The sequence below is a fragment of the Rhinolophus sinicus genome, linkage group LG06 (genome assembly GCF_036562045.2).
Source record: "Rhinolophus sinicus isolate RSC01 linkage group LG06, ASM3656204v1, whole genome shotgun sequence".
Classification (NCBI taxonomy): Eukaryota; Metazoa; Chordata; class Mammalia; order Chiroptera; family Rhinolophidae; genus Rhinolophus; species Rhinolophus sinicus.
The window spans coordinates 82902894-82930861 of record NC_133756.1 but is presented as its reverse complement, the minus strand read 5'-3'; the positions used below and the strand labels follow the sequence as shown (position 1 = coordinate 82930861).

The 27968-nt window shown below is 43.3% G+C and overlaps 1 protein-coding gene across 3 annotated transcripts in view; it reads right to left on the bottom strand.

Moving 5' to 3' along the window:
* Nucleotides 1–27968, bottom strand: part of SIK3 (SIK family kinase 3) — a 244763-nt gene that overhangs the window by 8124 nt on the left and 208671 nt on the right. For 2 of the 3 annotated variants that reach the window (XR_012497380.1, XM_019713625.2), the window contains exons 7-21: nt 26988–27106; nt 26372–26482; nt 25677–25820; nt 25168–25245; nt 24931–25040; nt 23461–23614; nt 23035–23190; nt 19846–19916; nt 17472–17615; nt 13064–13214; nt 12183–12308; nt 11824–11909; nt 11249–11358; nt 9895–10234; nt 8395–9278 (exon numbers count right to left, since the gene is read on the bottom strand). Coding sequence is in view for 2 of the 3 variants with exons in the window: in XM_019713625.2 (XP_019569184.2) it covers nt 8395–9278; nt 9895–10234; nt 11249–11358; nt 11824–11909; nt 12183–12308; nt 13064–13214; nt 17472–17615; nt 19846–19916; nt 23035–23190; nt 23461–23614; nt 24931–25040; nt 25168–25245; nt 25677–25820; nt 26372–26482; nt 26988–27106 (2784 nt within the window). In the remaining variant the exon portion in view is untranslated. The remainder of the gene's footprint in view (nt 1–8394; nt 9279–9894; nt 10235–11248; nt 11359–11823; nt 11910–12182; nt 12309–13063; nt 13215–17471; nt 17616–19845; nt 19917–23034; nt 23191–23460; nt 23615–24930; nt 25041–25167; nt 25246–25676; nt 25821–26371; nt 26483–26987; nt 27107–27968) is intronic. The other variant, XM_019713626.2, reaches the window with a different exon arrangement.

Below are 27968 nucleotides of genomic sequence, written 5' to 3'. Positions count from 1 at the left end.
TGTAATTTGACACCTTCATCCTTACCAACGCCCTGAGGGAGTAGTGAGGCACCTTCTCCCACAGCTGATGAGAACATGAATTGTTGCATCACTTGGGAGAGCAATTCAGCAAAAGTAGTCATACTGAATACTCTCACACTTTATGGCTGCACAATGCCCCTTCTGGGTACCTACTCCAGAGTCTAGGACCAGCAGAGATGCTCACACATGTACTCGGTGAGTCACAGAAGCCACAGGGTACAGAGAGACAAGGAAGGCATCAAAGATGGCTCCCCGCATACCCTCTACATGAAGGAGAGAGGCTGGAGCGAGGAGCAGGAGGAAGAGAATCTAGAAGGACTGGAAGAGAGCTGAGAGAATATGCGTCAGAGTTGTCAAAGCCAGAGAATATCAGGAAAGAACAGTCATAAATTATGGCCAATACTGTTCAGTGTGAAGAGGATGGTACCTCCAAAGGATGGATTTATTCATTGGGAAATCCTCAAGGAAAATCTCAAATAGAGTGGTGAGAGCAGTACTAAAGGGATGAACCCCTGGGTATTGAGATGGGACAGGAAGTGGTAGTTTGAATACAGTAATAGGCTTAAGAAGATCCAGGCAGATTATTCAGTAAATTTGGTTGTGAGAGAAGCAGGAAAGTAAGTTATTCTCTTGTGAATATGACAGGATAAAGCAAAAGATTGTTCTGAAGATGTGAGACGAACTGTTTGGAGAGAAATGGAGAGAATAAAGGTGCCATAAGGACAAAAAGAAGGACAAAATGGGATTCACACCTGTGAGATTTCATTTCGACTGCAGAAAAGACTAAAAGGAGTGTTTTTGTGTACTTTCAGCTGGAATTTATGCACATTGAAAAGTTAGGAACCTTTGAGGAAAGAAACGGTAAAAGGTATACAAGTATTTAATAATTATAATTCAAGGACCAGATTGCATTTGAAAATTATATTGTTTATAATGGCACTTGTTTCAAGATTATTTTCTTCTGTTTTTTTGTTTTTTTGTTTGTTTGTTTTTAGTCAGGCCAGGAAATATTTTTACTATAAGGTCTTGGGAACAAGGTGGATGGGATACTTTTTGTCTAGTCTTCAAAAAAGTTTGGCAACAGTTCAGATTCACCTTATGAAATGTATTATGCAAAACTATGGTATACTTTTGCTCAGGGCAAGGGTTTTGTTTGTTCGCTTTAAAAATCTCTTTTCTCGTCCACTGTTGAGAGAAAATCTGGGAGAAAATTCTGATTGTATTTTCTTTCTGTGACAATTAAAAAAAACAAAAAACAGATACACTCTGGTGGTCTTTTTTTTGGCTTGGACTGAGCTGGTTTACTCAGCTTCAGCTTGGCCTCCTGTGTCGCAGCTACTTCCTCCCTCTGGCCCAACCTGTGCACCCCAGATCTATTGGGCCTATTTTCTGATGAACTGTACCTTGGCGAGACCAGGTTTTTAAAAAGCGTTTAATAGGAAACACAGCCCTAATTCTAACTGTATCATTCCAGTCGCTATTTGAATAATGAAAGAAAAGCATACTGCTTGAGTGTTGGTTAAAGGGTCTCTATGGTCTCCTATAACAGTTAAGGTTAGACCGTGGGTTAGGGGCTGAGGTAGAATGGGAAGGGAGGGGAGCTACCAGATATGCACATTGCTGGTAATGCAAAACATTCCAGAGGAAAATGAGCCGGGGGGAGGTTCCCAAGTACCAAAGATGAAAGCAAATGAGCAATCTTTTGAAAGTTCTCTGAGCAAAGAGGTTAAAGGAACAGCCAGAAGTCAACTCTTTTGCTCCTGAAAGCTAAAAGCCAGCAAAGAGAGGAAGATAAAAGCCCAGGACCTGCTCTGTTTAGCTCACCCATCTTACCCACGCAGCCCAACTCCTCTCAGTGGGCACAGATTACGTGCTGGCCCCAGGGCCAGACAAAAATCACTGGCAGGAAGTGGTGCAACAGTGGCTTTGTGGGGCAAGGAGTTGGCTCTCTGGTTTGTTTTGCCAAGAAGCAACATGAATAGCTGCTTCTTACTTTTCCAAAATGTTTTCTAATACCTATATTCTCTTCTTTCATAGGTAGCACCATCCATTCAATTCTTTGAGGTTTTCTTTTTTCTGAATTATAGAATTGGATGCAAATCTCATAATCTGCACCTTCTTGTATCCCCAAAGACAAAAATGAGAGCTCTCTTGTTTAAAGATTTTTAAAGGATCATCATTATCAAACATGAGAAATAGCAAAGCTAACGAATGTATAAGTCCTACTTCTTGACATTTAGTTCCTTCCCACCTCTTCTCGGGGCCTTAATGTGTTTGTTTGAGATGTATGCTAAGTCTCCTCTTTCCCTCTCTCTCTTTGAATGTATTTTTATTCCTGAAGACAGGGTTTCTACAAATCCAAACACCCACCCTCCTCTTGGTCCTGCCTTTGGGAAGGTCACATGGATGCTGTCCTCCTTTGTCTGCTTTCTTCCTGTCCTTCAGGTCTGGTGCCAACACACCTGAAAGCAGCACCAAGGCAGAGCCAGCTATTGCCTGACAAATCATGCGATGAGCCTTCCTGGCCCCCAGCCTGGGGCTCATGAACACAAGCTCGGGGGTCAGGAAGACTTGGGCTTGGATCCTGAGGGCTCTTGGGGGATGGGCTCTTGGGCAAGTTACCTGACTTCCCTGGATCTCAGTCTCTATTTGTACAGCATGACTCACCCTGCAGGTATGGAAAGTGCTTACGAGAGCTTGGAACACTGGAAGAGCTCAGTAAAGACTGGTTTTACTCCAAGTCATTTCAGAGACATTATTGCTGAGGGTATAAGGGCATACGGAGCCAGTTGACAAAAACAAACAAGGAAACTGATTTTATCACAGAACCCAACTTCCAGAATTATGGGGACAATGTGCCCATGTATGAGTGAACAAATGAGTTAATGAAACTTTCATTTCCAGAGAAGAAGCCTTTAAGAGAGATGAATGTAAGTTAAAAACTAGGTGAAAACGGAGTTGGGTAACAAACCAGGGCTCTGTCTGCTCAGGTTTCAATATAATCCATAGGTCAAAGATCTGGAAGGGCTGGCATCTTTTGCGTGGCAGACATGCTCGGAAGGTGTAAAACGGGAGGAGAGAAGACAGAAGAAAGAATGTTAGACAAGGGAACCAGGACACTTGAAGTCACGATCCAGTTCCAATAAATGCAAATGTATGAAATTAGGTGAGCATTTAATCTCTCTTAATCCCTGTTTCTCTCTCTTAAAAATGACAGGTGTTTAGGGGCTCAAACGATAACACATTGAAAGAGTCTCTAATAAATTATAAAGGACTGCACAAGTAAAGTGTGATTTTTTAAGTTAAGAACATTGAATCCTGAGTCTAGAAGTCCTTTGTGATATTTTAAGAGGAGACCTACTGACTAGTTGGGGCTGGGGGGAGGTGTACATAAAGTAACCCACTGACCATAGGGCCTAAAATTCAGGTTCAAATCTTTGGCATCTTATATGTGAATTCAGCAACTACAGGAATTGTCAAGCTCACCGAAGGATATCTAACTAATGGGGACGAGGACTTCTGAGAGCAGCAGTCTCAGGTATTTACCAAAGTGAAGCTGAGCGAGCACAGAGGCGAGGATGATCCTCTGATCATGCAAGAGGAAAAATACACAAACGGACACAATACACACCACCCACCTGCCCAGGGAACTCTGGGGCAGCTTGCGTAACTGTCTGTTGAATCTGTCAATGTTGACTCATCCTTACTTATTTACCGGGTTTTAAGAAAAAAATGAGAGAAATGACATGTGTGCATCGTCCTCGTATAGGTTCTGAGGGGGTAATCCCTCTGTTAGTCATTTTACCCTCTATGTGGTCTGAAGTCCACAACATTGCAGAAGCTGACTGGACTCAGGGAGGAGGATATGGTTTTCTTTACGAGCTCAAGTTGGTAATCTCACTGTGAAACTGGTTATGCTGTTGTACTTATTTATTTGCAAAGTAAAATAAAAAATCCAGTATATGGAACACTACAGACGGAAGATAAACCTTAATTGTACTTCTACAGCAGCAGACAGGGAGATCACAGGCAGCCCAGATGTTACACACCCCTTAGCGAGCTCCTGCTCCATGCCCTGGGAGGGCCTGGCTCCACACTGATTGGAGCAAACAGCCATAAAGGAAACAGATAACCACGAGCGCTGATCTGATGGCATGGAATTTCTCTTCACTAACACCAGTGGTCCCTGTTCACCTACCCTTAAGAAACTTTAGACAGATCGTTCTGGCTCTGTTCTTTATAATCATAGTTATATGTTGCTTAACAACGGAGCTACATTCCGAGAAACGCATCGTTAGGCGACTTTGTTGTACAAACATCACGGCGTGCACTTACACACACCTAGATTACCTAGCCCACTACACACCTGGGCTTATGGTACAGCCTGTTGCTCCTAGGCTACAAACCTGTACAGCACGTTACTGTACTGAATACTGTAGGCAATGGCAATGCATTGTGCTAGGAACCACGACAGCTCTGATGTAACTGGCAATAGATATTTTTTGGCTCCTTTATAATCTTATGGACCGCCATCATATATGTGGTCCACCCCTGACCAAATCGTTGTTATGTGGCACATGACTGTATACTTCTTACAGCACTGGTTAGGCAGCACTTCATGTTAAGGCTGTTGATGAGCTTGCCTTCTTCCCCCCAGTGGGATATAAGCCCTGAGGACAGGTTCTGTAGCTGTTCATCCCTATAACACAGTCGGTGCAACCCACTCATTCAATACATTTTATTGAATTCGCTCTATCAGGAAATATTTTGAGATCATGTGGACCTACACCAAGGTGGAGGTGTCATCAGAGGGAACAGCAGACAAACTCTGTCCAGAGAGATAAACGAGTGTGAGCTTCCCCACTTGCCTGCAAGATGGTGGGGTAAAGTATTATAACCCTTTCTTGGCAAAAGTGACAGCAAATCATCTGATGATTCTTTGGTAATGTAAGACTGTGAGCTGTCAAGTTTTTAAAAGAATAGACAGAATCATGTCATGTTGAAGCAGGAAGATTGTGGAGCCTGACTTTCTATTGTAAAAGGGATCATAAGATAAATGTCCCAGGGTGGATGTGAAAAGAGATGAGTAGCTGAGTCGAAAGCACCACACCTGGAGCAGACTTACTCCCAACATTAATTGCGTTCTCCTTCGCAGAGGGGGCATTTAGCTTAACATCCGTAATTACACAGATGAAGGCTGGAGAGGTTACATGCAGGCCCCCGGTCATAAAGTAAGCTCATGTTGTTTAAGGTAAGGACAGTGGGGATATCCCAGGATAAGAGAAATTGCTTTAAACACACAGACATACATCCCTGGAGGGATTTTAACTCTTGAGCAGCAGGGGGCTTCCTTAGACCATTAGTTTCTCTATTGCATTATATCACTATACTGGATTCTAAACACACATAGTAATAAATTTGCGGCTTTATTCAATGAAAACAATTGTGTATGTTGTTCCAAAAGTCACAAAACAGGAACGGATTTTAGAAAGAGCAGTATTCAAGCAAGAAAATGCAAACTCTGCAGCTAAGTTAAAGGTAAGTTTATAGTAAACTGGGTAGGAAGAAGGAAGAATAATCTCTTACAATACAATGGCAAGCTAAGCAGGGCAGGAGCTAAGACTACAGCTTCTAGAAAAGTTCATACCAAAGATCAGGAAAAAAAGATTTAAGAAAAAAAGAGGACTTTGAGGGGAAGATACCTGCAAAACTGATAATGAGGCAGCGAGGACAGGAGAGTTTTAAGCTTAAGAATACACTTAGGGCTTGATTCTTCCAGTTACCAGAAGAGATGTTTGTAGGGATAATGGCAGTGATGATGAAGATGGTGGGACATGTAAGAAGGTAGGGAGAAGAGAGAGAGAGGAGAGAGGTAACGATAGCAACTCAGCTAGGGGAAGAAGTAGGAGAGATTTGTCAAAATAATCCTAAAATGAAATTTGGGCCTGAAGAGAAGGCCTTGGATTTAAAAAGAAGGGGTATGGATCACTGACAGGACTGCGTATTGATTTACAACTGGCCGGAGAACTGAACAGTGTGCCACTCCTCTCATGGCACACGGCAGCTGGATCGGGGCCATACGCTGGGCTTCAGACAACCTCTGCCCTTAACTCCTCCTAACCCCTCCACGTGCACTCCACTCCAGTGATCTGTCCTCATGATTCTCCCCTAAATCCAAACGGCAAAATCGTCACCTATTAAACCCAACTCAAATGCCACTGACTGCTGGAAACCGACCCCACTCCTCTGATCTCTCCCTCCTCTGGCGCGCCCACACTTGTATCAAACACATTCTGCCTTACTTCCAGTACTGAAATATCAGCAAGCCTGCTGAAAGGTGGGTTCCGCTGACAATGACGGGACACAGGTGAATTGAAGCCCTCCAGCCTTTCGGTACAGAAGAGTCACATCACACATGAGGGAAAAGTGAAGAGAAATGAGAATAATTTTTGAACAAAACCATTTCAAAAGGTGTTTTAATACACGGCAATCCAGGGGAAGTGGGAGAGGGGAGTGTATACAATTTGCTCCAGCTTTGCTCTCTCCTTCATGCCTTGTACACCAAGGACGTGCTCAGGAAGCATCTGCCAGAGTGAAATGAATAACTCTTGGGTTCAGACGCCACTTACTAGCAGGTGACCTTGGGGGCAAATTACTTAATCTTTGCCTCAGCAGTCTCATTGATAAAACAGGGGCAATAATAAGTTACTACCATATATGGTTTTTGAGAGGATTAAATGAATTTATATATGAATAACATTTGGTGTCTGGTACATGGAAAACACTACAGAAAAGTTAGCTTTTTACAGCAATTATAGTATGCTAACCTTGTGAAAGCTTTCACTCGCACTGGAAGCTTTTCCACATCATCCCACATCTACTAGAATGTTCCTAGCGACAGGAAGCTCTCAGGCTGCTAAGGAGCCTATTCTGGAAAGTTCTTATAAAAGTCTTCCATAGGGGGTCGAAATTTGCTGCAATTTCTCTCCTGAGAAAGAATTGGTTCTGCCCCATAATATGAACTCAGAAAAGTCGAATCCTTTCTTCCATCTGACAGGTATGGTAGTTTTCCTTATTCTCTACCCCCAATCTTAAACATCCCCAGGTCTGTCAGCCATTCCACATATGATCTGGTTCTGAAACTTCCACCATCGTAAAAATACAGCAGCCACCGGTGGACACAACACACCTGACTGGTACAGACCTCTAAGCTGGACGGCACCCAACTGTTCAAAAGCCCAGGATTTAACTGGTGTTTTATGCACCCACGTGTCCCTCCCTATAAGCGCATAACGAGCACAACCTGAAGGCACCAAGTCTCCATCACATAAACTGATTTAGAGCACGGTCTTCTATCCTGCTCTGCACCATGGGACCTAATTCCCCTAGGAGTGAGTTTTGTGTGTTGACTTTAAAAGTCAGAGCAAGAGATGCAGCTAGCTCCAAGAAGGGAAGGATGGAAGAAATGCTGTTTCAAGGTTGTATATTTTATGGGTGAACTCATTTTTCACGATCTATGGGATGGATATCAGTCCAGATTTTGTCTAAGATGAAGGCTACGATGCGAATGGAACAACATTTCCTGAGTCTAACTCACTGATGGTAATCCTAATCTCCCTCAGAATGAACATGAATGTACACATTCATTAAAAAGACAAAACGGAATGGCCTGGGGCCTCTCCTATGATGCTGTAATAGTCTGCATTTAGTTTATGAATGAAATGATCAAAGTAATAACTCATGTTTATATCGTACTTCCAGATTATCAAACACTTACTTCTTTCTCTTTCACGCTCTCTCACACACATACATTATGAGTAACACAAACACATATATACATGTCTTAATCTTCCCAAATACTCTGTAAAGCACCATTACTCCTCATGCCCTTTTTTCACACACGAGGAAAGAACATGAGGGTTTAAGTGACAAGGTTATCGCATTCATGAGAGAGTCAAGTACAGACCTGAGGTGCTCTGACTTTTGGTCCAATGCTATTTATACTAAATTTTATTTCCTTAGCACTGGTAGCTGACTCTTTTGTATTGCAGAAGTTAAAGTTAGCTATTTTGATGACAGTCAAGGAATTCTGGATTCCAAGAAACCGTGGTATGAACATGAGAAATAGATAATATATTTTACTGACTGTACTATCTGTTAATTTTCTATCACTATCCTTTAATTTTGAAAACAGATCCCTTACCCACCAACACCCAATTCCTACATGCTTCTCCCTCAAAAGGTCCTGAGGGTCTTTTCAGGAATTCTTTTTCTCTTAGGAACACAGAGTACTAGCTGAGAAAAGATAACATTACTAAGTTAATTGAATTGGGGCAGACCGGCCCAGGACTATTACTTTGAAGGGACTCTTACCTCGGCTGGACACCTTATTTCTACTGAATGTAGCAGTTGGCTGATGTCGGTATGGATGTATCCCCAATTCCTGTGCGTGACTCACAGTTCCTAGTAAGGAGTCCGGGTCTCCGGGGGCGCCAGTACTCAAGAGCAGGGGGCTTTCATGGCAACCTTTGGTTGACGTGTTGGAACTCTTCCTGTCTGGAAAGCCATCCTTGGCCCCCTCACATGAGCACTCCTCTTCCATGCTCTCTGAATGCATGAGTGCCGGCTGGTGAGCATACCCGTGGGTTGGGCTGGGTGAGGAAACCTGGGAGATACAGTCTTGCGCCCTGATTTGTAGAAGATGCTGGGGGCTGGTGTGGTGGTACGAGTCAGCATTTTGATATGGTAAAGCCTGGTGCTCTGTCATACTCTGTCCCCCAAGACTGGGAGCCAGACTCCCAGCATCCCCCTGGTTCATATGCCTGAACAATTCTTGGTACTCTTGCTGCTGCTGTTGCTGCTGCTGTTGTCGCTGCTGCTGCTGCCTTTTCATGAGCTGTGCAAACTCTGCTGGGGGCAGCCGAATGTCCGAGTGGCCGGTGAGCGAATGCCGGGGAGAGAGTAGTCCTTGAAGGATGTGGGGTACCTGCTGGTGTCTTGTATAGTCTGGAGGTGTGGGGGACAGCAGGGCCTGCTGTAGTGCTGACGTGGTATAGTGAGAGGGCTGCTGATGTGCACTGGGGGGGAAGCTGGGGAATTGGTCAAGTGGAGGGACTTTCAGGGCTTGGCTTGGGGGGAACCCCACTCCTGTTGAAGGGCTGTAGCTGCTGGGGGAACCCCGCGACTGGTCCGAAAATAGATGGGGGTGTAAATGCCCCTGGTCGTAGTTAGCAGGGGAGAACCGATTCACGTTCAAGCTGCAGACACAAAAAAGAGTGAGTGCCAGGCATTCATGTAATGAGTGTATTATACTCCCCTGGGGAATAGTTACCACTCTGTCCCAGTAGGGAGCCCCAATGATACACGGAACTGTGGTGTGACAGGGGAGACGGGGATGTACGTAGGCATCATCCCAGCTCATCCCTGCACTCACTTGCTCAGTGATGTCCAAGGGATTTAGTGCACTGTGTGTAACAGACCCAGCTCTAGGCTGAAGGTAGCAACATGGCCTATTTTCCATCATCTGAGCTACTAAGAAGCACCAATCTCTTAGAATATGAGTGACAGAGAGGGAAAGAATCCTCAAAGAATAGACAAGGGGAATTGGCATTTTTACCAGCTCCTCTAATAGCCTGTTTCCTTCTTTGTGGACAAACAGTAAGATAGTTTTGTCATTTTCCTCCCGTCTCATTAGCATTTTGATCCTGGTCAATAAATAGGTTTCAAGTTCACCCCAAACCCACGACCCTGATTTTGGAAAAGGATGAAACGATCAGACTCATTCTCCTTCCCATCTCCCCGCTGGCCCTGCTAAGCGGCTTCCTCCCACTGGATCACTGGAATGGATGGATAGGTGACTTCAGGAAGCCTTACCTGTGGGCCTCGGCACTGTCAGCACTCAGCTGCTTGGACAAGGGCCGGTGCCCATAGCTGAAGGAGGCCATCAGGTTGGCACGGTGCTGCATCTGAATCTGACTGGCACTGGGGCTAATGGAAAGACCCCGCCCGGCAGAGCCTGGAGCTGTCCCCGGCATGCTGCTGAGCATGTCAACAGGCTCCTGCACTTGGATGGTCACCTGCTGGGACTGGGTAGGCTGCTGTATGCCCAAGCAGGTTAGTGCCACGCTGGGAGGAGGAGAACAGTTCTCGGGCTGCTGCTGGAAGATTGCACTGCGGGAGGGTAAGCCTTGAAACTGGGAGGGAGATGCCGCACCTGGAGAGAAGGGAACATCAGTGACCAAATGCCCAGGTTGCTTGCCAGCTGGAAGCAATGGGCGCCAACGAGGACACTCAAACTAGATACCATGTAGAGCAGTGCTTCTCAACTTTAGCTCATCTGGAGGACTTTTTAAAACACAGATTCACGGGCCCTACCCACAGAATTCTGCTTCAGTAGGTTTGGGTGGGGCCCCAAGGATTTGTATTTCTAATTAAGTTGCCCTGAATGCTGGCCCATGAATTATTCTTTGAGTAGCTCTGATGTAGGGCAATGCTCCTCAAACTCCAATGTGCATACAAATGGCCTGGAAATATTGCTAAAATGCAGATTCTAATCTAGCAGGTCTGGGATGGGACCTGAGATTCTAATTTTCCTGCCGATGTTGTTGGTCGGGGGACCCCGCTTTGAGTAGGGAGGATATAGAAACCACTTCCGACTCTTCAGGGGATCTGGCCTGTGTGTATTACTTAAGAGATCGCCAGGTTTTGAAATACTAAGTCCTCAGAGAGCTGGTCCCTACAGCCCTACACCAAGCAGGGAGTGCTCACCTTCACCTCCATCTACACACCCATCAGAGAGGAGCCACATGTGCAATGGGGAACCAGATGGAGGCATGACAACAAGGACAGTTCTGGCAGCAGCTTCTTATTTGGTCGAGTTGGAGAGGGTTTTAATTAAAACATTAATAATAGTTAACCTTTACTGAGAACCATTTTGTGCCAGAGACTGTTCCAAGTGAAAATATTTATTCATTAAATATCACTATTCTCCCTATTTTACATTTGAGAAGGCTGAGGTGCACTGAAGTCAAGTAACTTACCTGTGGTTTCGTAGCTAAAGAGTTGGTGGAAACAGGATTCAAACCAAGGCAGTCTGCCTCTAGAGCCCACACCTTTAAATATTATGTTATTCTGCCATTCAAATCAATTGCTGCGGCCTTCAAGACCGAGACTCCTATTTTCCATGTAGCATACCATCCCACGGTTCCGTATAAACCTTCCCACTCACCGTGAGACTGGATCATGGCACTGCTCATGGGGGGAGGACTATTACTGGGTTGCCTGAAGAGATGATTGTTGGGGTGGTTGGGGGGTGGGCTTGAAGGCTGAATCCTTAACCTTAAAAAACAACAAAACCAGGTAAATAAATAAATTTCCTGAGGTGACAGAATAACCTTGAAGTTAGCTTCAGTCATATGATACACACAAGCAGAAATTATTTTCTTAGCTTTGATAAGCCTCCAGGCTAGAAAAACATATGTAAACCACCCACCACAGTCTACTTAAAAGCTATCCACGTTATTTTACCAAACTTCCCAGACAGAGAGGCAGAGGTCATTGTGGGCCTGTCTGGCCTCTTGTATTAGATATCAGATTACTTTATTCATGGGGCTAAGAAAATGAAGTGGCACAGGAAGTCAGGATTTTAGGGAGGCTGTGGAAATTTAAATTGGTTTATCTGCTTTTCAAATAGGTTCTTCCAAGATAAAAGCTAAAGTCAGTCAGTATCTCCCATACGAGACAGACCAAGGACACCAAGCTATAGAGACAAAGGCTCAGACATGAAACAAAATGATTCGTTACCTCTGGAGCTGGTGGGTGAGGAGGGCTGGCTGATTTTCACATGCAGCCTGAAGAGGTGGAGAAGGCTGAGGAGGACAGATAGAATCCTAAAACATATGGGGAAAAGGAGAAAAGTAACTGTGAGCTTGAAGATTAACTAGAGCTATTCTCAGGCAGGGAAGAAACAGAAAGAGCTATCTGTCACTGAGACTTATGCTTTGCTGTTCATCGAAAGATTTGATTACCTTTACTCAAACATGTCAACCATCAACATAACTCAACTCCATTTTGCCCTGCATGATCTCCTTCAAAATACACAAGCAAATCAGCCTGAAAGCAAACTCCAAACAAGTTGGAGAAAGCAAAGAGTGAATGCCTACTTGAATTTGCTGCTGGAGAATTTGATGGTGCTGCTCCTGCTGGTATAACATATGCTGCTGCTGGGTCTTCTCCAGGGTTCTTTCATCAACCTGCCCCCCGTACATCTTCTGCAGCTGCTCACACTCCTGAAGGGAAAACAGTTAGTACAGATGGGATGCACCCAGGCCCACCCTGTGCAGTGATGATGACAGCAGATGCACATCTGCCCCAAGGTCTCATGGCCAGAAAGAGCCAGAAGAGAAGAAGTGTCCTTGGTGAGCAACTGACCCATTTATATAGTTATTTGTGTACTAAATATATATTCCCATCCCATTCTGCATGAACTAATGGAAAACACTGAGGATGGTCTGTGTACAAGTGAAAATATCCAGTGTAAAATCTGTGTACAGAGAACACGCCACTTGAAGCTTGGTCATCAGGAAGGCAGAAAGGAAAACGGCCCCTTTAAGAAGCCTAGAGGTACACTTCTTTCCTCTGGGAGCATCATTCCGTACCGACTGGAGAGTAGGCCAGGTGCTAACAATGCAGAGCAGGCTCCAACAACACCCAGTGCCCATAAATCACAAGAGGACTGCCCGGGTTGCTTAGAAGTACCTTCCCTAGTGCTTCCCACTGAAACCCAAGCCCAGAAATTCCTCTCTAATGAACTACAGAGACAGAAAAGAAAATTTAGTCCCTTCATAGGGTAAGCAAGTTTGATCCTGGGGAAAGCTGTACATAACAAGAAGCAAGCAAAAAGCGTTAGAAACTATACAGTTTTGAACCTATAAAACTGCAGTGCTGACATGAAGGGGGGTGGAAAGTTTAACACCCCAGGCCTCCTGCAATACTGGTCTGCTACCCATGCTTCTCCAGAGATGCCTGCCATCTCTTCCATTACCTGCTGCAACTGTTTGATGCTGCTGTTGTTGCCCATTTTTTCCAGGTGAGCTTTGAAGGCCTGGATACTTGCAGCCCCATCTGAGAACCGGCGCACAGGAGAGAAACGCTCCGTAGGGAGGTGCAGGGTGTTGGAGTCCTTGTAGGTAGAGCTGAATACATGGGAAGAGAAGGTTAGGGGCTAGGACTCAGCGGTTTTGACCAAATCACCGAGGGACTGCTGTTCCAGATGAACACAAAGATGGCTGGCTGCCCATGGAGCCCTGTATATTATGCCATTTCCATGACATCTCCAGAGGCCAGTCATTTCTCTAGCCTGCTTCCCTTTTAGAGGGCTCCAGGTGCCCATCTTCCATTCCCACTTACCTTTAGTTTAGTTGGCTCAATTTCCAAGCCTGGTGATGTCCTGGGATCAAATACATCCAGTTCATAGAAATATACTAGGTCAGAGAGATGAGCTTCTCGAGAAACCTCAGGCCAAGCTGGCAGGAACTCTTGCTTTTATCATCATGTCTCTATGTAGTGTCTTTAGAAACCTAAAATTCACTGTTTGACCCGGTAATCTCTGTATGACTAGAGGAAAACTATAGCCAGCTTTGTGGTGAATGGTTTGGCCCGGAAGTCATAGGTTCTGTGCTATGGAGGGCAATGGGGACCTCTGATCCCCAAACGAAGGAATGGAGGCCTCAAGAGACTGCACAAACCTGGTCAATGCAAATCAGGTTACCTACTGTGAAAATTAGCTTTTCAGGCAGAAGCACCCTCCCAACCTCCTAATGAAAGAGTAATCATTTGGATGACCTTCAAAAACCCCACTGGTCAATCAGAATGTAGCCAGCATCTTACAGAAAGAAAGAACAAACTACTGATAAGGAATGCCTAAGACAGGATCAGGGTTAGAAGCTAACATCTATACTTGTTACCTCATCAGAAAGAGACGTTTTTGGGTTAAGCAGATAAAAGACTGCCAAGGCAGCATTCCAGTAGCTGAAGGAAAAGACCAGGGTTTCATGTCCAGGACAGAGATGACATCACAGTGAACTATGGGTGAAATGATGTACCTACCACCTTGCCAGTTACTCATGCTGGACTGAAGCAGAACCAAGGTTTAGGAAGCAGGGTAACAAGTGAGTTCAAATACAACGCAGACAGGGAGGGAGGACAGCTTGATGACTGTGCAGAAGGGTCACAAGAATTCTGGCAGCAGGTGAGAACCCTTTACCCTCTCTTTTCTAATGATGACTTCTGTTTCAGACTCTACCTGAAGCTTGACACAGTAGTGAGCTAATGAAATGGGCATGGACGTGCATTATTTTTCAGTAGCACAAAAGACAAATGATTTTGGCAGACACACTCCAGAAATAGTGGTCATGAAAGGTGCTTTCAGAGGCATTTCCTCAATGCCGCTTAGTTCTGTTTCTAAATCAGGTGTCTGGAGTTAAAACAAGCAAATACTATTTTCTCCTAAAATTTGGTTCTTATACTTTCAATATTTTCTGACAATGGACACATTTCTGATTCACTCAGAAAGCTGTGTTCTTCAAGTATAGTCTATCTGCACAAAACCCATTCTCCCCCTTCAGAGCAATACTTCCAGGTCCAGATATTTCATGACTTTTCTAGAAGCTCAGGTTTTGAACAGACTGAAACCCAGGTCAGCCCAGCACAGTAACTTCAGAGTACCAGTTATGATGTAGTTGCTGATTTTGGAAGCACTGATGGTATCAACTGTGTTTTATTTTTATTACCATCATATTCAAACTCAGAACAGACTCATATTAGGCTGATGTTCCCACTATGCTTTTTAAACAGGGATTACTGGTTCCCCATCTAGATAAAATCCACCTTGTGTTAGGTTGCATTTTTTAATTACACATAAAACTTTAAAAATTTTAAATTATACACCTCTAAAATTAAAAAGGTTAATCAGACCCCTCTTCTGTCTCAATGTTGGACTTTAGCTATTATACCCCAGAAGAATGAATATATGTATATATACCAAAAATACCTAGCCGGACAATCAGCTCTAATGCGTCTTTTCGAGCAAAAATTAATGTAAGACCTGGTATTATATTATATTTTATATTATATTTTATATTATATTTTATATTATATTTTATTAATTATATTATATTATATTATATTATATTATATTATATTATATTATTTTATATTATATTATATTTATTATATATATTATATTATATTAATTATATTATATTAATTATATTATATTAATTATATTTATTATATTATATTATATTATATTAATTATATTATATTATATTATATTATATTATACCATACCAGGTCTTATAGTAAACTAAGACCGGATCTTATATTAATTTTTGCTCCAAAAGACGCATTAGAGGTGATTGTCCGGCTAGGTCTTATTTTCGGGGAAACACGGTATTTCTCTATCTAATGTATCTAATGTATCTAATGTATCTAATGTATCTAATGTATCTAATGTATCTAATGTATCTAATGTATCTATCTATCTATCTATCTATCTATCTATACATACATACATACATACATACATACACACACACACACGCACACACATATAATGTTCTTGAGTCATTTCTCCCAGAAAATGAAAGCAACTCAATAATCTATCCGGGCCACCCAATTTCTGTTTTTTATGGCCTTGGGAAGACCAACTTCAGTCTCTTATGTTGCCATATTTTTATAGTAACCCCATCAAGACATGCTGAGTTTGCATAAATGCCACCTTACACAATCTGCCAACTCATAAAGCATTTATTCCAATTCAAACTGGCTTGACCACAGGAAACCCTTGGAACACTCTATTAGAGTGTTCACATGAAAACAGACAGACAGCAGACAGATTTCCTGCAGGCAAGGCCTTGACAGTGACAGCAGGCAGGGTGGAAACCACACACACGGTGCTATGGGCCAGTGTGGTCTTCCTTAGTAACAAATGTAAACAGGACATAGTCTGTGATAAAGGCTGACTGGAGATGTGCTGCTCTTCATGTTTCCCTGATAACAATACCTCCTGAGAAACACTTAAAATTAAACAAGGATACCCAAAGGACTTCAGCTAAACAATAGACCCTGACAAGGGCTGAAAAATTAAGTGTCAGGCTGTGGAGGAGAGGAAGACAGAAACAAGGAGAAACAAAGTGATAATGGGTCTATTAGGTAACAGTGTAGAGCTGAGTTATTAAGAAATCATATAAAATTTATAGGGTGGAAAGGCAGCTCTCCAATAATCACTCAAAGTACCCTTTGATGTAGTACCCTGAGGCCCTGAGGGATTTTCCTTAGAAAAATACTGTCTTTCTGTGCCATAGGTTTTATTTGAGAATCATCAGTCCTGTTACTCCTAACAGACCATTTTTCACTAAGTTAGTCATAGTCATTTATAAGAGCTGAGTTTTCCTCTTCCAGAGTTCCAGCGTGGCACTAACTCAGTCTCAGTCTGCTCAGAGCTCACCTGTCTCTGATGGTGCTGATGCCCAACAGGTAACCAGTCACAATAAAAACACTGTGTCAAGCTTGCCAGTGTGAGCTGATTGCAAAACTTAATAACAACACATTTATGTACTTAATCTCCTCAGAATTTGACTGCTTTTCAACCTTTCCAAGTAAGACTGTTTTTCATTGTCCTCCCAAAAAGATGAAAATAAAAATCAACTCTAGGAATTGGGGGTAGCTTTGAAAGTGTGACCCATGAGCTTGGGGAGGGCTTCAGAATGGGCACAGCTAAGATTTTTAGTTATCAAGGTTTTCACAGAAGATAGTCATCTTCTTAATCTAGCAAAGTGTCACTCCCCTCTGCTTCCAGGCTTACGTGGATTCAATTTTGTGAAGTTTTCTTGGCCAGGAAGGTTAAACTTGTTTTTATTTCTTCAAGAGAATGAATTATAAATGTGGCAGAGACCTTGCAAAAGATTTAGCCAACAGAATATTGCAAGAACGACTTCTCAAGCACAACATTCAAGAGGATGCAGTATCTCTGCTGTACCATTCACAAAGGGATGTGTCTTCCTTTATGCCCTAGCTCACTGTTCAGCGGCAACATGATGAGAAATGCTCATTCTTTGGAAGGTGATGAATTACTTAAGGTCAAGTCTATTAATATGGCTTATTTTCCAGTTGAGAGCTTCATCTCCTTGCAGGTCTCAAGTTCAATTTCATCTATGAGCCAACATCTAGAATCACGAGAGTCAATCGCAGACAATGAACATGTCTACGAGGTAATGGGAGAGAAGAATCTCATATTGCCCCATGTACTACTTAGTGCAAGGAGCTGAGAAGATACAAGTTCAGGATGCTATTTAAAGCCTTGATGCTAGTCACTAACACTGTCAGACTAGCCAGAAGGGTGCCTGTCCGATGAGCCTCAAGGATCTCACATAGCTCATGCGGCTACTCACCGATGCTGATCAGGTACCAGGTGAGGGGGCCAGACCCGGGAACGGAAAGCCTGCTGTCCTAGCTGCCGTTGTAGGTCCGGTGGGATCTCAGCTGTAGGGTTGGTCATGGCCAGTGTATGTCTTTTGGACCTATTTGCCAAGTACCTGCAACAAGCAGGAGCACATTTCACAGTAAAAAAGACAGACAGGAATATTCCTCAGCAAGAAGCATTAGAAGTTAATCCAAAGCACTCAGAATGAAATAGTGTCAGAGCTCAAAAAGGGCTCGATGGCAAACAGATCCCTGACTGGATGAAAGTGAAACATGCCCAACTGGCTAACAAAAGTTAGCTTACCACTGAAATGGCTGGATTTGGGCCTAAGAGCAGCCACTGAAGAGAAGAGAAAAAGCAGATGTAGCTCACGAAGAGCATTGATTTTCCTTCAGAGGAACGGGTTTCCTTACTTCAATCCATTCAACAGAAGAATTTATTTTCTACTTGTTAATTTTATTCCTCTTTTCACTCCAGATTTCCAAAAATATCAGTCAGAGAAAATGAGCCCGAAGGATTGTTCCTAGAGATGAGCCAAGGGAGCTATTCACAAGGATTCCCCATGCCTCTGCATCCCAGTGGCCCCCGGGTTTTGAGATCAGCCTCACTATACGTCATGGAAAACAGATCCTTCCATTCTGGGATAGTGAATTCCCAAACCAGCCCTTCCCTCATGCCTCCTGATTGTAACTCAATCATAGAGAAGACAAACTGATGTTGTTCCCAGGGAACCAACACTGTCTAGAGGATGAAGAAATGAAACCACATGACATGTTCAGAATTGTTTTTAGGGGGGAAAAGGCAAGGCAAGAAAACAGAAATTTCAAACGCTGAAGAGTTGACAAGCTGGTGACTTTTATTCTGATCTTTCAGATCCACTTGGCCAATACCATTAATAAGATATTGGTCCCCCTTCATCTGGTTGATGCCTTCCTCTACTACTGCTGTTCTTCTTGGGCATGCATAAAAGAAGCATTATTCCTCTTCATTACCTCAAATCTAATGGGCATTTTATGCTTCAAATGTTGGTCTAAAGAAGAAAGAAGGTGGAGATGGAGGAAGCAGAGCCCAAGACAAAGAAGACAAAATGAAATACTGCTATCTAATTCAAGTAGGGGGGCAGTCTCCTCATTTCTCCTCATGATGCCCGCAGGGCCCGTTTGCAGCTTTATATACACTGTTATCAGTAAACTATAGAAACAACAAAATCAGGAGGGAAAAAAAGTTTCCACAATTTTTCTTCTATTGGCTACGCTGTAGAAGGAGCTGACCTACCTGCCAACACCCCTGTTCTCCACTCTTCTTTCCACATGGGACCAGCTTCTTTTTGAACAGCAGCTCACATACAGAGCTACTGGAGGAAGGAAGAGAGTACTGGCCAAGAACCATCGGGTTCTTAAAAAATGCTCATTTCATTTTTAACCACTTTGCCCATGTAAGCTAAAAACACTGAACAGACTACAGAGTAATTAGTGGTATGTAAACTTTGCAAAGAGTAAGCCATTAGTGGTTTAATATCCATTTGATAAAGACACCCAGTTTTCCCAAGAGCCCATGAAAACCATTTTATTTCAATCTCCCTCAAGGGAAAAACATAATCTTGAAGAACACCTGTATTTCTTGGAAAATACATGCTGGATTCTGGTCAAACCCTCATCCCCGGAAAATAAGAATGACAACTCCCACAAGGGGCATGCATGGAGCCGAGGACCGTGGCTGATGGAACTGAGGTAAGATGAACAGTACAGCATGACTGATGGTCACTGCCGTTCTCTGTGAAACTAGGCATCACTCAACAAGATTCTGCAAACCATGGATATTTGCATCTGTCCCTGGCCAGAATCCCACATTCCTTTTTCAATATCTCTTTGTTGGTACAAGGGGAAGAAAGAAATACACAGCAAACAGTACAAGAGGTATTCATTCTCCTGGAAAGGCAGAGTCCATGCCAGAAGTCCATGGCCAGATTAGCTAGGGTCACTGTCATCCCAAATCTCCAATCCCTCCTTAGTGAGCAGTTTTTGGCAGGTAGGAGCAGGCTCTGTGCCTTGGAATACTATCAGAGTTGCAATATGAAGGCAGGGGGCAAGGAAGGAAGGAGGGAAGAGAGAAGTTATTGCTGTCACTTAGGGGACTTCCAATGGCGCTTACAGAAATGAAATTTTCTGGATAGTCTTCTGTTACTTCCATGTGGGGAGGAAATGCCATCTGGCTTGAGCAAAGAGACCACACAAATGTTGAAGCTGCACTGTACCACCTCCTTGGGCAGAGGTGACCTTTCGTTGGTTGCAGGGGGAGTCTGCCCAAGGGTGTTCTGCAAACACTGCCAGATGCCACATTACCTCTGCACAGCTTCCTGATCTGGCTCCCCATCCGAGCTCTCCTCATCCACAGGGGTAACTGCGGGCACTGCCTGAAGAGAGACAGAAAGGAACAGCTCAAGGTGGTGCTGCTTCTGTAACATCCCTTGTTCTAGAAACTGGACGTGGGGTAGGCCTTCCTGTTAATTTCCTTACTTACAAAACTTTTTCCTAGGCCCACTGGGCTACACAGAACTTTCATATACCTTTCTATTTTTCCATTTTTACCTTGCTCAGGTGATTTTAAATTGGATTTCTTCCTCTGATTCATCTTCATTCATTCATTTATTCATCCAATAAATAGCTGAATGCCTACTATGTTTCAGGATAAAATATGAATTAACAGATATAGTTCTTGCACTCATTTTACAATCTAAAGGAGGATAGAGACAAGTAAACAGACAATCTCAAAATAGCATGACCAAGTCCTCTAATGGGGCACCTGGGAATGGAGGAAGGCATCCTGGAGGAGGTGACCCTAACCTGAGACCTGAAGGATGAATAGGAGCTAGCCAAGAAAAGAGGGAAAGGGGTCACATGCCTCTGAGGTTTATAGGCTGAAAGAAAAGAGAAGGCCTGCAGGTATCTGAGGACCTGAAAACACAGTAGAAGCTTGTTTAACTGGGATGTCTACGAAATGATGTGTTGTTGTGTATTAATGTTATTTCCAGAGGTTAGATGTCTTTAACTCCAGAAAAGCATAATGGTGTTTTAACATTTTAGTACACAACATATAATTGTGTAGTTGCAATTCAATGCTTTAAAATAGCTGTTACCTACCAAAATATGTAATTGAAATGAGAACCACAACAATGCGTGCATTACTGTGACTCTTCCCGTCTGCTCTGGACTGGAACGCTATGCATCCTTGACAGCGCCTCGCAGCCTGGCAGCTCACATAATCGCCATGCCTCAGGCACCAGAGCAAAACTCGTACTTCAATTATTACAAAACAGCATTTTTAATGAATAATTATGAAATAAAACAACAAAATTTTTGGAATAATTCCACTGTTTGAATGTTTCTAGGGTTTCCAGGTCCCTTATTACAGTTCTATAAGGCCAGAGTAAACAGGATTAAGCAAGAAGTGGCTACAGATGAGCAGGAGAGGAATACTGAACCCAGTTATAAATGGCCTTGCACACCTCACTAAAAGCTTTATTTTGAGGAAGGGCAGTTGTGAACCACTAAAGGATTTCTAGAAGGGACATAATGTTACGAGATTTATATTTTAGAAATATAAATCTGGCTTACTTTAGCTGCAGCATGAAAAGGGCTGGTGGTAGGCATGAGGAGACAAGACTGGAAGCAAGGAAGCCAGTTAGGGGGTCACTGTATTAATCCCGGCAAAGGATGACAGTGGCCTAAGGAAAGGGCAGTGAAGATGCACAGAAGTAAGATATTTACTTTAGAGGCACTGGATAACTCATTTGATATGGGGAGTAAGGGAGAGGGAAGAGTTAAAGATAAAATCTGCATTCCTAGCTTGTGTCACCAGGAGAATGAAAGTACTATTCACTGTCATTCAGGAAGAGAAATGGGTTTCATAGAGTTAGGGTAAGTTCATTTTGCGACATGTTGAATTAAAATTGTGAGTATTTGTGGGATAACCAACAAAATCTGTGCAGTAGGCAGAAGAGCATGCTGAGCTGCAGAATCGTCTGGTAACTGAAAATTACTGGAGTGGACAAGATCATGCAAAATGAGATGGAAACAGGGCCCAAGATAAAACTCTGGGTTTCACCAAATTGAAGGAATAAGGAGAAGAGGAACCTGAAAAGGACAGGTAGGAGGAAAACAAGAAGAATGTGGTATTGCAGAAGCCAAGAGAAAATATTTCAGAGAGAAAATGGTCAACAGTGACTAACACAGTTGGGAGGTCCAAAAATATAAAACATTGAAAATGTCCACTGGATTTATCAACAAAATTTTGTTAGTGACCTTGTCAAAAACAGTTACAGTAGGCAAAGTACCTCACTCCACCTCCCATAAAGCTGTTTCTGGTCCTCCACGGCCTGCATTGATCTTGCCCTTCTCTCAATGCTTCTGCCACCTGCTAGTCTACGGTATTCACACTGGTACTTAATCACATATGGTCTTTTACTATTATTCCAATACTTCACATATGTTATCTTCTCTTCCCATATTATAAGCTCGGTGAGGCCAAGAACTATGAAAATAATTACTTCCTTTACCTGACAGCAGTGTTACTGAAGGTATGGCCCATGGATCTGTGCCAATCCACACACAGTTTTGTTATTAATCCATGATAAGGGAAGTATAGAAACAGAATAAGCTTTTAAAAATTTTTATAAAAATTTAACAGATAATTTTGTCTATTGAATCGAACAAAAAATTTAGCCTTGTATTTTTTATGTTTTAAAATTTTTATTTCTCTAATAATTTATTTTTATTATATTTTACAAAGGTATTCATTCATGACAGATCGAAGGAGAAAAAAGGTCCTCAACTAGAGCTATTCTGAGATGTGCTGCCCTAAAATCACCTTGTTAAGGGCTATGGATACAATTACTACCCAATCTTATGGTACTATGAGACATACGGATGAATGAATGAATAATGAATGCATTTACCTATGACAGGAAAATAACCAGAAATAAACAGGGGAGGAAAACAACCTTAGAATGTAACCACCATATAAAAAAGATAGGATTGAGAAACACCAACTTGTGAAAGCCAATCAGGTGCTCCAGGTTATACTGGAAACTCGAGGAAGTGTAAATCAAAGGAGAAAGGACTGGTGAGAAGGTCATTCTGGAAACCAGTTTAAAAAGCAATTTATTACAGAGAAAACTGTTAGATTCCACCGCCTTCTGGCAAGGAAAAGTTATCTGAGAGAAGGCTGAGTGAGGCCACTACTATTCTGCCTCAGAGCTGGCAGGATGGCAGCTATACTGAACTAAGGAAATCTGTAAGTGGCTCACTGCGGGTGAGGCTCTCTGGGAGCAGGCTTCAGTGTAGAAATTATTTGGTTAAGAAAAGAAGCCAAAAATTAAGCCTGAAAAAAGTAGGAATACATTGAAGCATCATAATTTTGGAGAAAGAGGAAATAGACATTTAGGTGGGAGACCCTGGGTTCTCAACCCTAGGCCCACAATCTCTTTATCAAAGCCTCTGAGACAGTAAGTTGGGCTCTGTGTTGCTACTCACTGGTGTCATGGTGACAAGTGGGGAGGGTCCCCGTGGGCGCTTCAGCAGCTGCTGGGCATGTAGTTGGATGTTGGCTCCTCCATCTGATGCCCTCCGGCCAAGGGGGCCCATTCCATTCAGCAGCTGTAGGGTGGGTGGCTGTAACAGGGACTGCTCCTGTCGGAGTAGAGTGAGAAGGAACGAACGGTGAGGTGGGGGGAAAAGGAGGAAAGAAAATAGCAGTACTCTGATCTACTGAAATTAAGAGATCCTTTGATTGTGATATAGACTAGAGAAATCTTCCCTCTCACCCAAGATGCTCTGCAAGAGAAATCGTCCTTCTCTACAAGGAAACCCTTAAAGCCTGGGGAAGGTCCCTCAAAGTCTCTCAAATGAAGCTCAAATGTGTTTCTTCTGGGGCAACGTGTTTCTCCCATATCCAAGTACCTTGTATTCCAGCTGCCCAGTTGGCTGCAGGTTTTGCATGGGCAGGAGGTTGTGCATGAAGTTCATGTTGGGGGCCACCTGCAGGAATGCAGCCTGGGGGCTGACTCCGGGAAAACCAGGGAGGAGCTTCTGCAAATCTTCCATAACTTCCGTGCTGATAAGAAACAGGATGACAGAAAAGTTTGGTTAATTTCTTACTCAAAAGTGCTACATTCCCAAACTGATGAAATAGATTTCGCTCAGCACAATTTATTTTTCTCCTAAGCTTACATTTCTCCCTAAGATCCTAAAGCAAGCAGAAGGCCAGTGTGTGGAGTCTGGCTGTCTGCCCCTTTACTGTTTGGGCCTGGGGATTGCTCTTCTTCATTGACCACTCATGTAAAACCAACAGCTCTGAGCCAAGAGGAAATACTGGCAGCAGTCCAGTTCAGGTTTGCAAAGCCTGGAGGTAAACAGCAGGTTCTGGAGGACACAGGCCACCCGCTAAAACAATGGCTGCCTGAAGTAGCAACTGATTAACCAGGGAGAGAACGCAATTACTCCTGTCAGTGCCGATAGAACAGTAAGTATTGGATGTGCAAGGCTGTCGTGCTCCAACAGGAGGGTTTACAGCATACTTTAAAATAAGAGATCTTTCCACTAGCAGAGACACCACTGACAGTCTTTGGAGGCAGAATGTTCCGCTATTGCCTGTTTGAATGTAGGCCGGAAGCAAGCAAACCAGCAGGCCTGGCAGGCTTTTTGGAAATCGCTCAGGGAAGAGGTATAAGAAAACTAGCTTTTCCCCTAGTTCAACTCTCAAGAGAACTCTTGTCACAACCTTCTCTTCTCTACACAGTAAAGGAAATATCCAGAAAAGAGGTTAAGGATATTTTTAATGTTGAGAGTCTTCAGATGTAGAACAAAAACAGAGTGCAGGTCTTCAGGACATTTCCTCAGTGTGAGGGCATAAGGAACATACTGAAGGGCTGTTTTGGGAAAACACTTTGGGAAACTGGCACTTATTTGGTGTCCGTGGATTCTTATTCACTTAATTTGTAACATACACAAATCACGTATCATTTGTCCTCACTTCCTAAATGAGTCTTGCATTAGGACATGTAGCAAACAACACTCTAGAAGCTGTGCAACTTGGATGAATTTTATGAGGTACTTTTACGGGACTTACATCAGAAGACCTCAATCTTTGTGGCAAAGACACTACCATACTCTTCACCAAGTATTGTGATTAACCGGCATGATGGTGGCCATCGGCGTACCATCCACCAGGGACAGCTCTGTAATTCTTTAGTCAAATCAAGTCTGATCTACCAGGGCTTCTGAACTGGGATAAAAACACGTGTTGGCCACTGGATTAGACCTCATCTGGGAGATACAACAAAGTAGGAGAAATTCGCCATAGTAGGAACACAAAGTCAGGTGGCAATTCCTTGCCCTGATGTTAATTAGGGCGGTTGGCCAGATACTCACCGTGGGTCAGCCACACCCACTGTGTGCCTCCTCATTGACAAATAGCGGACCAATGCTTCAGGGGAAGGCTCTTCACCCTCATCACTGTCCAAGTTCACTGTCCCATCCGGCTGAGGTGGAGGGAAATACAATTGAATTAGAAATAAGAAATAAGTAGAAACAAGAAGTAAGGAAAAGAAACAAGGATATGGGGAAGAGAATGGTTTCAGCTGGCACCTATCAGAGGTTGCTACTTGCCTCCACAATTTGGTTCTCTGGGTTGATGAGCTGCACCTGGGGGACGCTGAGGTTCACAGTGGTCCCAGCTGGCTCCGCCTGGACAGCAGTACAGAGACACACATACCTTAAACACTTGAGGGAAATGCTAGTGTTTCAAAGTATTCTTCGTCGCTAAACTCTGTTTCTAACTCTGAGTCTTTGGCTCCTCTGGCCTTAGAAGCTACAATAAAAAAGCATTCTTTAGAGATGCCAGTTTCTCTCAGTGATTTGCTGTTTCTTAAAAAAAGAAAATTGCAACTATTGTTGTCCACCTTGAGTACCTGAACACCCTTCCATCCTTTCTAAGAAAGGTTCAGATCTTTGCTTGACCTCTGACAAAAGAAGAGATGACAGATGGAGGGGACAGAGGTAAGGAAGAACAGGAAACTCTCTTGGTTTAAGTTAGTGAGCAATGGCTTACCATCTCCCTAACAACATTACTAACAATGTTACTTGTCCTGAATCAGATCACTGCAGTTATTGCCCACCTGGATATTGACTGGTGCTTGAAACGCCATGGCTCGGGGTATACTAGGAGGTACTCCAACACGCAGGGTTTTATGTCTCTTATGTCGATCACACAGCAGGCTGTAGATGGCACTATAGTGATCATAGGCGTCTGATCTTAATGACTACCAAGAGAGAAGGGAAAAAAGTAAACAGCCCCGGTTAAATAGCATGTAAATGACCAAACCTTTTCAATAGTAACATCAGAAGACCAAACCACCTTCATTCCAAGGCCCAGAGAGGGGCACAGAAAGAACAGGAGGAAAACAAAAAGAACAGGAGGAAAACAAAAAGATCCAAAATCCTACTGGTCACCAGATGGGAGGGGGGTTGAAGGGGTAGGTGGAAAAGGTGAAGGGATTAAGAAGTACCAATTGGTAGTTACAAAATAGTCATGTATAGCATAAGGAATGTAGTCAATAATATTGTGATCACTAACTATGTATGGTGTTAGATGGGTACCAGACTTATCGGGGGGACCTCATAAGGTATATAAATGTCTATCCACTATGCTGTACACCTGAAACTAACATAATATTCTATGTCATCTGTAATTGAAAATAAAAAGAAATTCTTTTTAAAAAGACCCAAGTTAAAGGAAGGAGAAAAAATGTAAAAAGCAGGGCAGAGTGTGTACGGCTACATCTCACTTTGTTCTCCACTCCTGTAGAGATACCTGTAGTGTCCGCTCTTTGTCCAGTCCCATGTCCTCCATGGCCAAGAGGACATCCTCATTCAGGGGGTCCACCTGTCTTTCTTCCTTTAGTTGTTGGCATTCAGCTATTAACTGTAACACAGTGAAAGGCCAGCTATCAAACCTCCAATTAGCCTTGCTAAGATGACACATCATATATATTGAACAAGCTGTTCCATGCTCCCTGTCTTATTTTTGGCCTCAGCCAAGGCCTAAGCAACAAAGCCCTGGATACTCAGCTGTGAACAGACAAGACCCCCATTGTCCTGAGCTACTTGGGGTCCCTGGGATGGCTATAATGGTGTAAGTAAAGGGATGCGATAGGAGCCACTGAGCTGAGCACACTAAGCAAGAGGAAGGAGACATGCCCATGGAGGGTGAGCTGCAGAATTGTGGGCTGTACCCTCTTAAAAGCCAGAAGGGACTGTGATTTGGGGGCAAGTGGTATCCAAAAATTCCTTTTTTCACTATTTGCTTTAGTATTACATATAGTTAGTTCTCAGTGCCGCCTTTTCAGGTCCTGGCTTGATTACAATTTCATGCAAGAGATTCCTCCAGCTCTAAGAGGAGTTCCCTGAGGCAGTGGTAGCCCCCTCACCCTGTCAAAGTTGGGATCGGCGTCCCCTAGCTTCATCCACTTGTGCTTGCAGATCTGCTCCATCGAGAGGCGCTTGTTGGGGTCCAACACCAGCATGTGGCGGATCAAATGCTCACATTCTGCAACAGACAAAGAGCCTTCAGTCTCCGTGAGGCAGGCACCAGCGGGGCCTCTGGTGAGAAGGCGAACGAGGGGACTTGCAAGCTCCTTGCTTCTAATCTGTCTCTCTTGCTCCCTGCTCCTTACCTATGTCATTGCTTACTCCAGAAGGAACTGGGCCAAGGCAGAAAGAGCTGGAGACGAGAAATTGTAATCTGGTGGTCTGGTTAATACCTTTGCTAAAAGTCTGATTAGAAAAAGGTTGGGGATAATCCATGGATTTCAATTATTTATATTATGTATGGTCCCACTTCACACAATTATGAAGAATTGAATGTCCTCCAAAGAGACTCAGTATCTTATTAATTATGAAGGTCCTCAAAATAGTGAGTTCTTTCCTCTTATGTGTATTACTATGTGCACACTAACACTTTTGGCTTAGGTGACTAAAAGCTCTCTTCAAAACTTAGGGAATTAAAATTTCTAATACTTCAAGGTAGGGGGTGAGAGGCACAGGATGCCTCTCAACTACACACTGGGACTCTCTGCTGCCTTATGTATCATTTTCTCGATGTTGCTTAAACATTCATACAACTGGACCCTGAGCTACAGCTTAGGATCAGGAGGTATTTCCCTCCGGGAGCTCCTACTACACAATATATTGCAGAAAGAACGATGGATTCAAAACCAAGAAGCCTATGTTTTGATTTCAAAACCACCCTCTATTTGTAAGTTTTCTCATCTATAAAATGAGGGTATTGCGGACGATGTGGGAGTAGTGCTTGTGATAAAGACGGTGATGATAAAAACAGCAGATTAACACTCTTCTGAGCACTTTAACTATTATCGCATTGAATCCTCACAGCAATCCTAGGAGGAAGG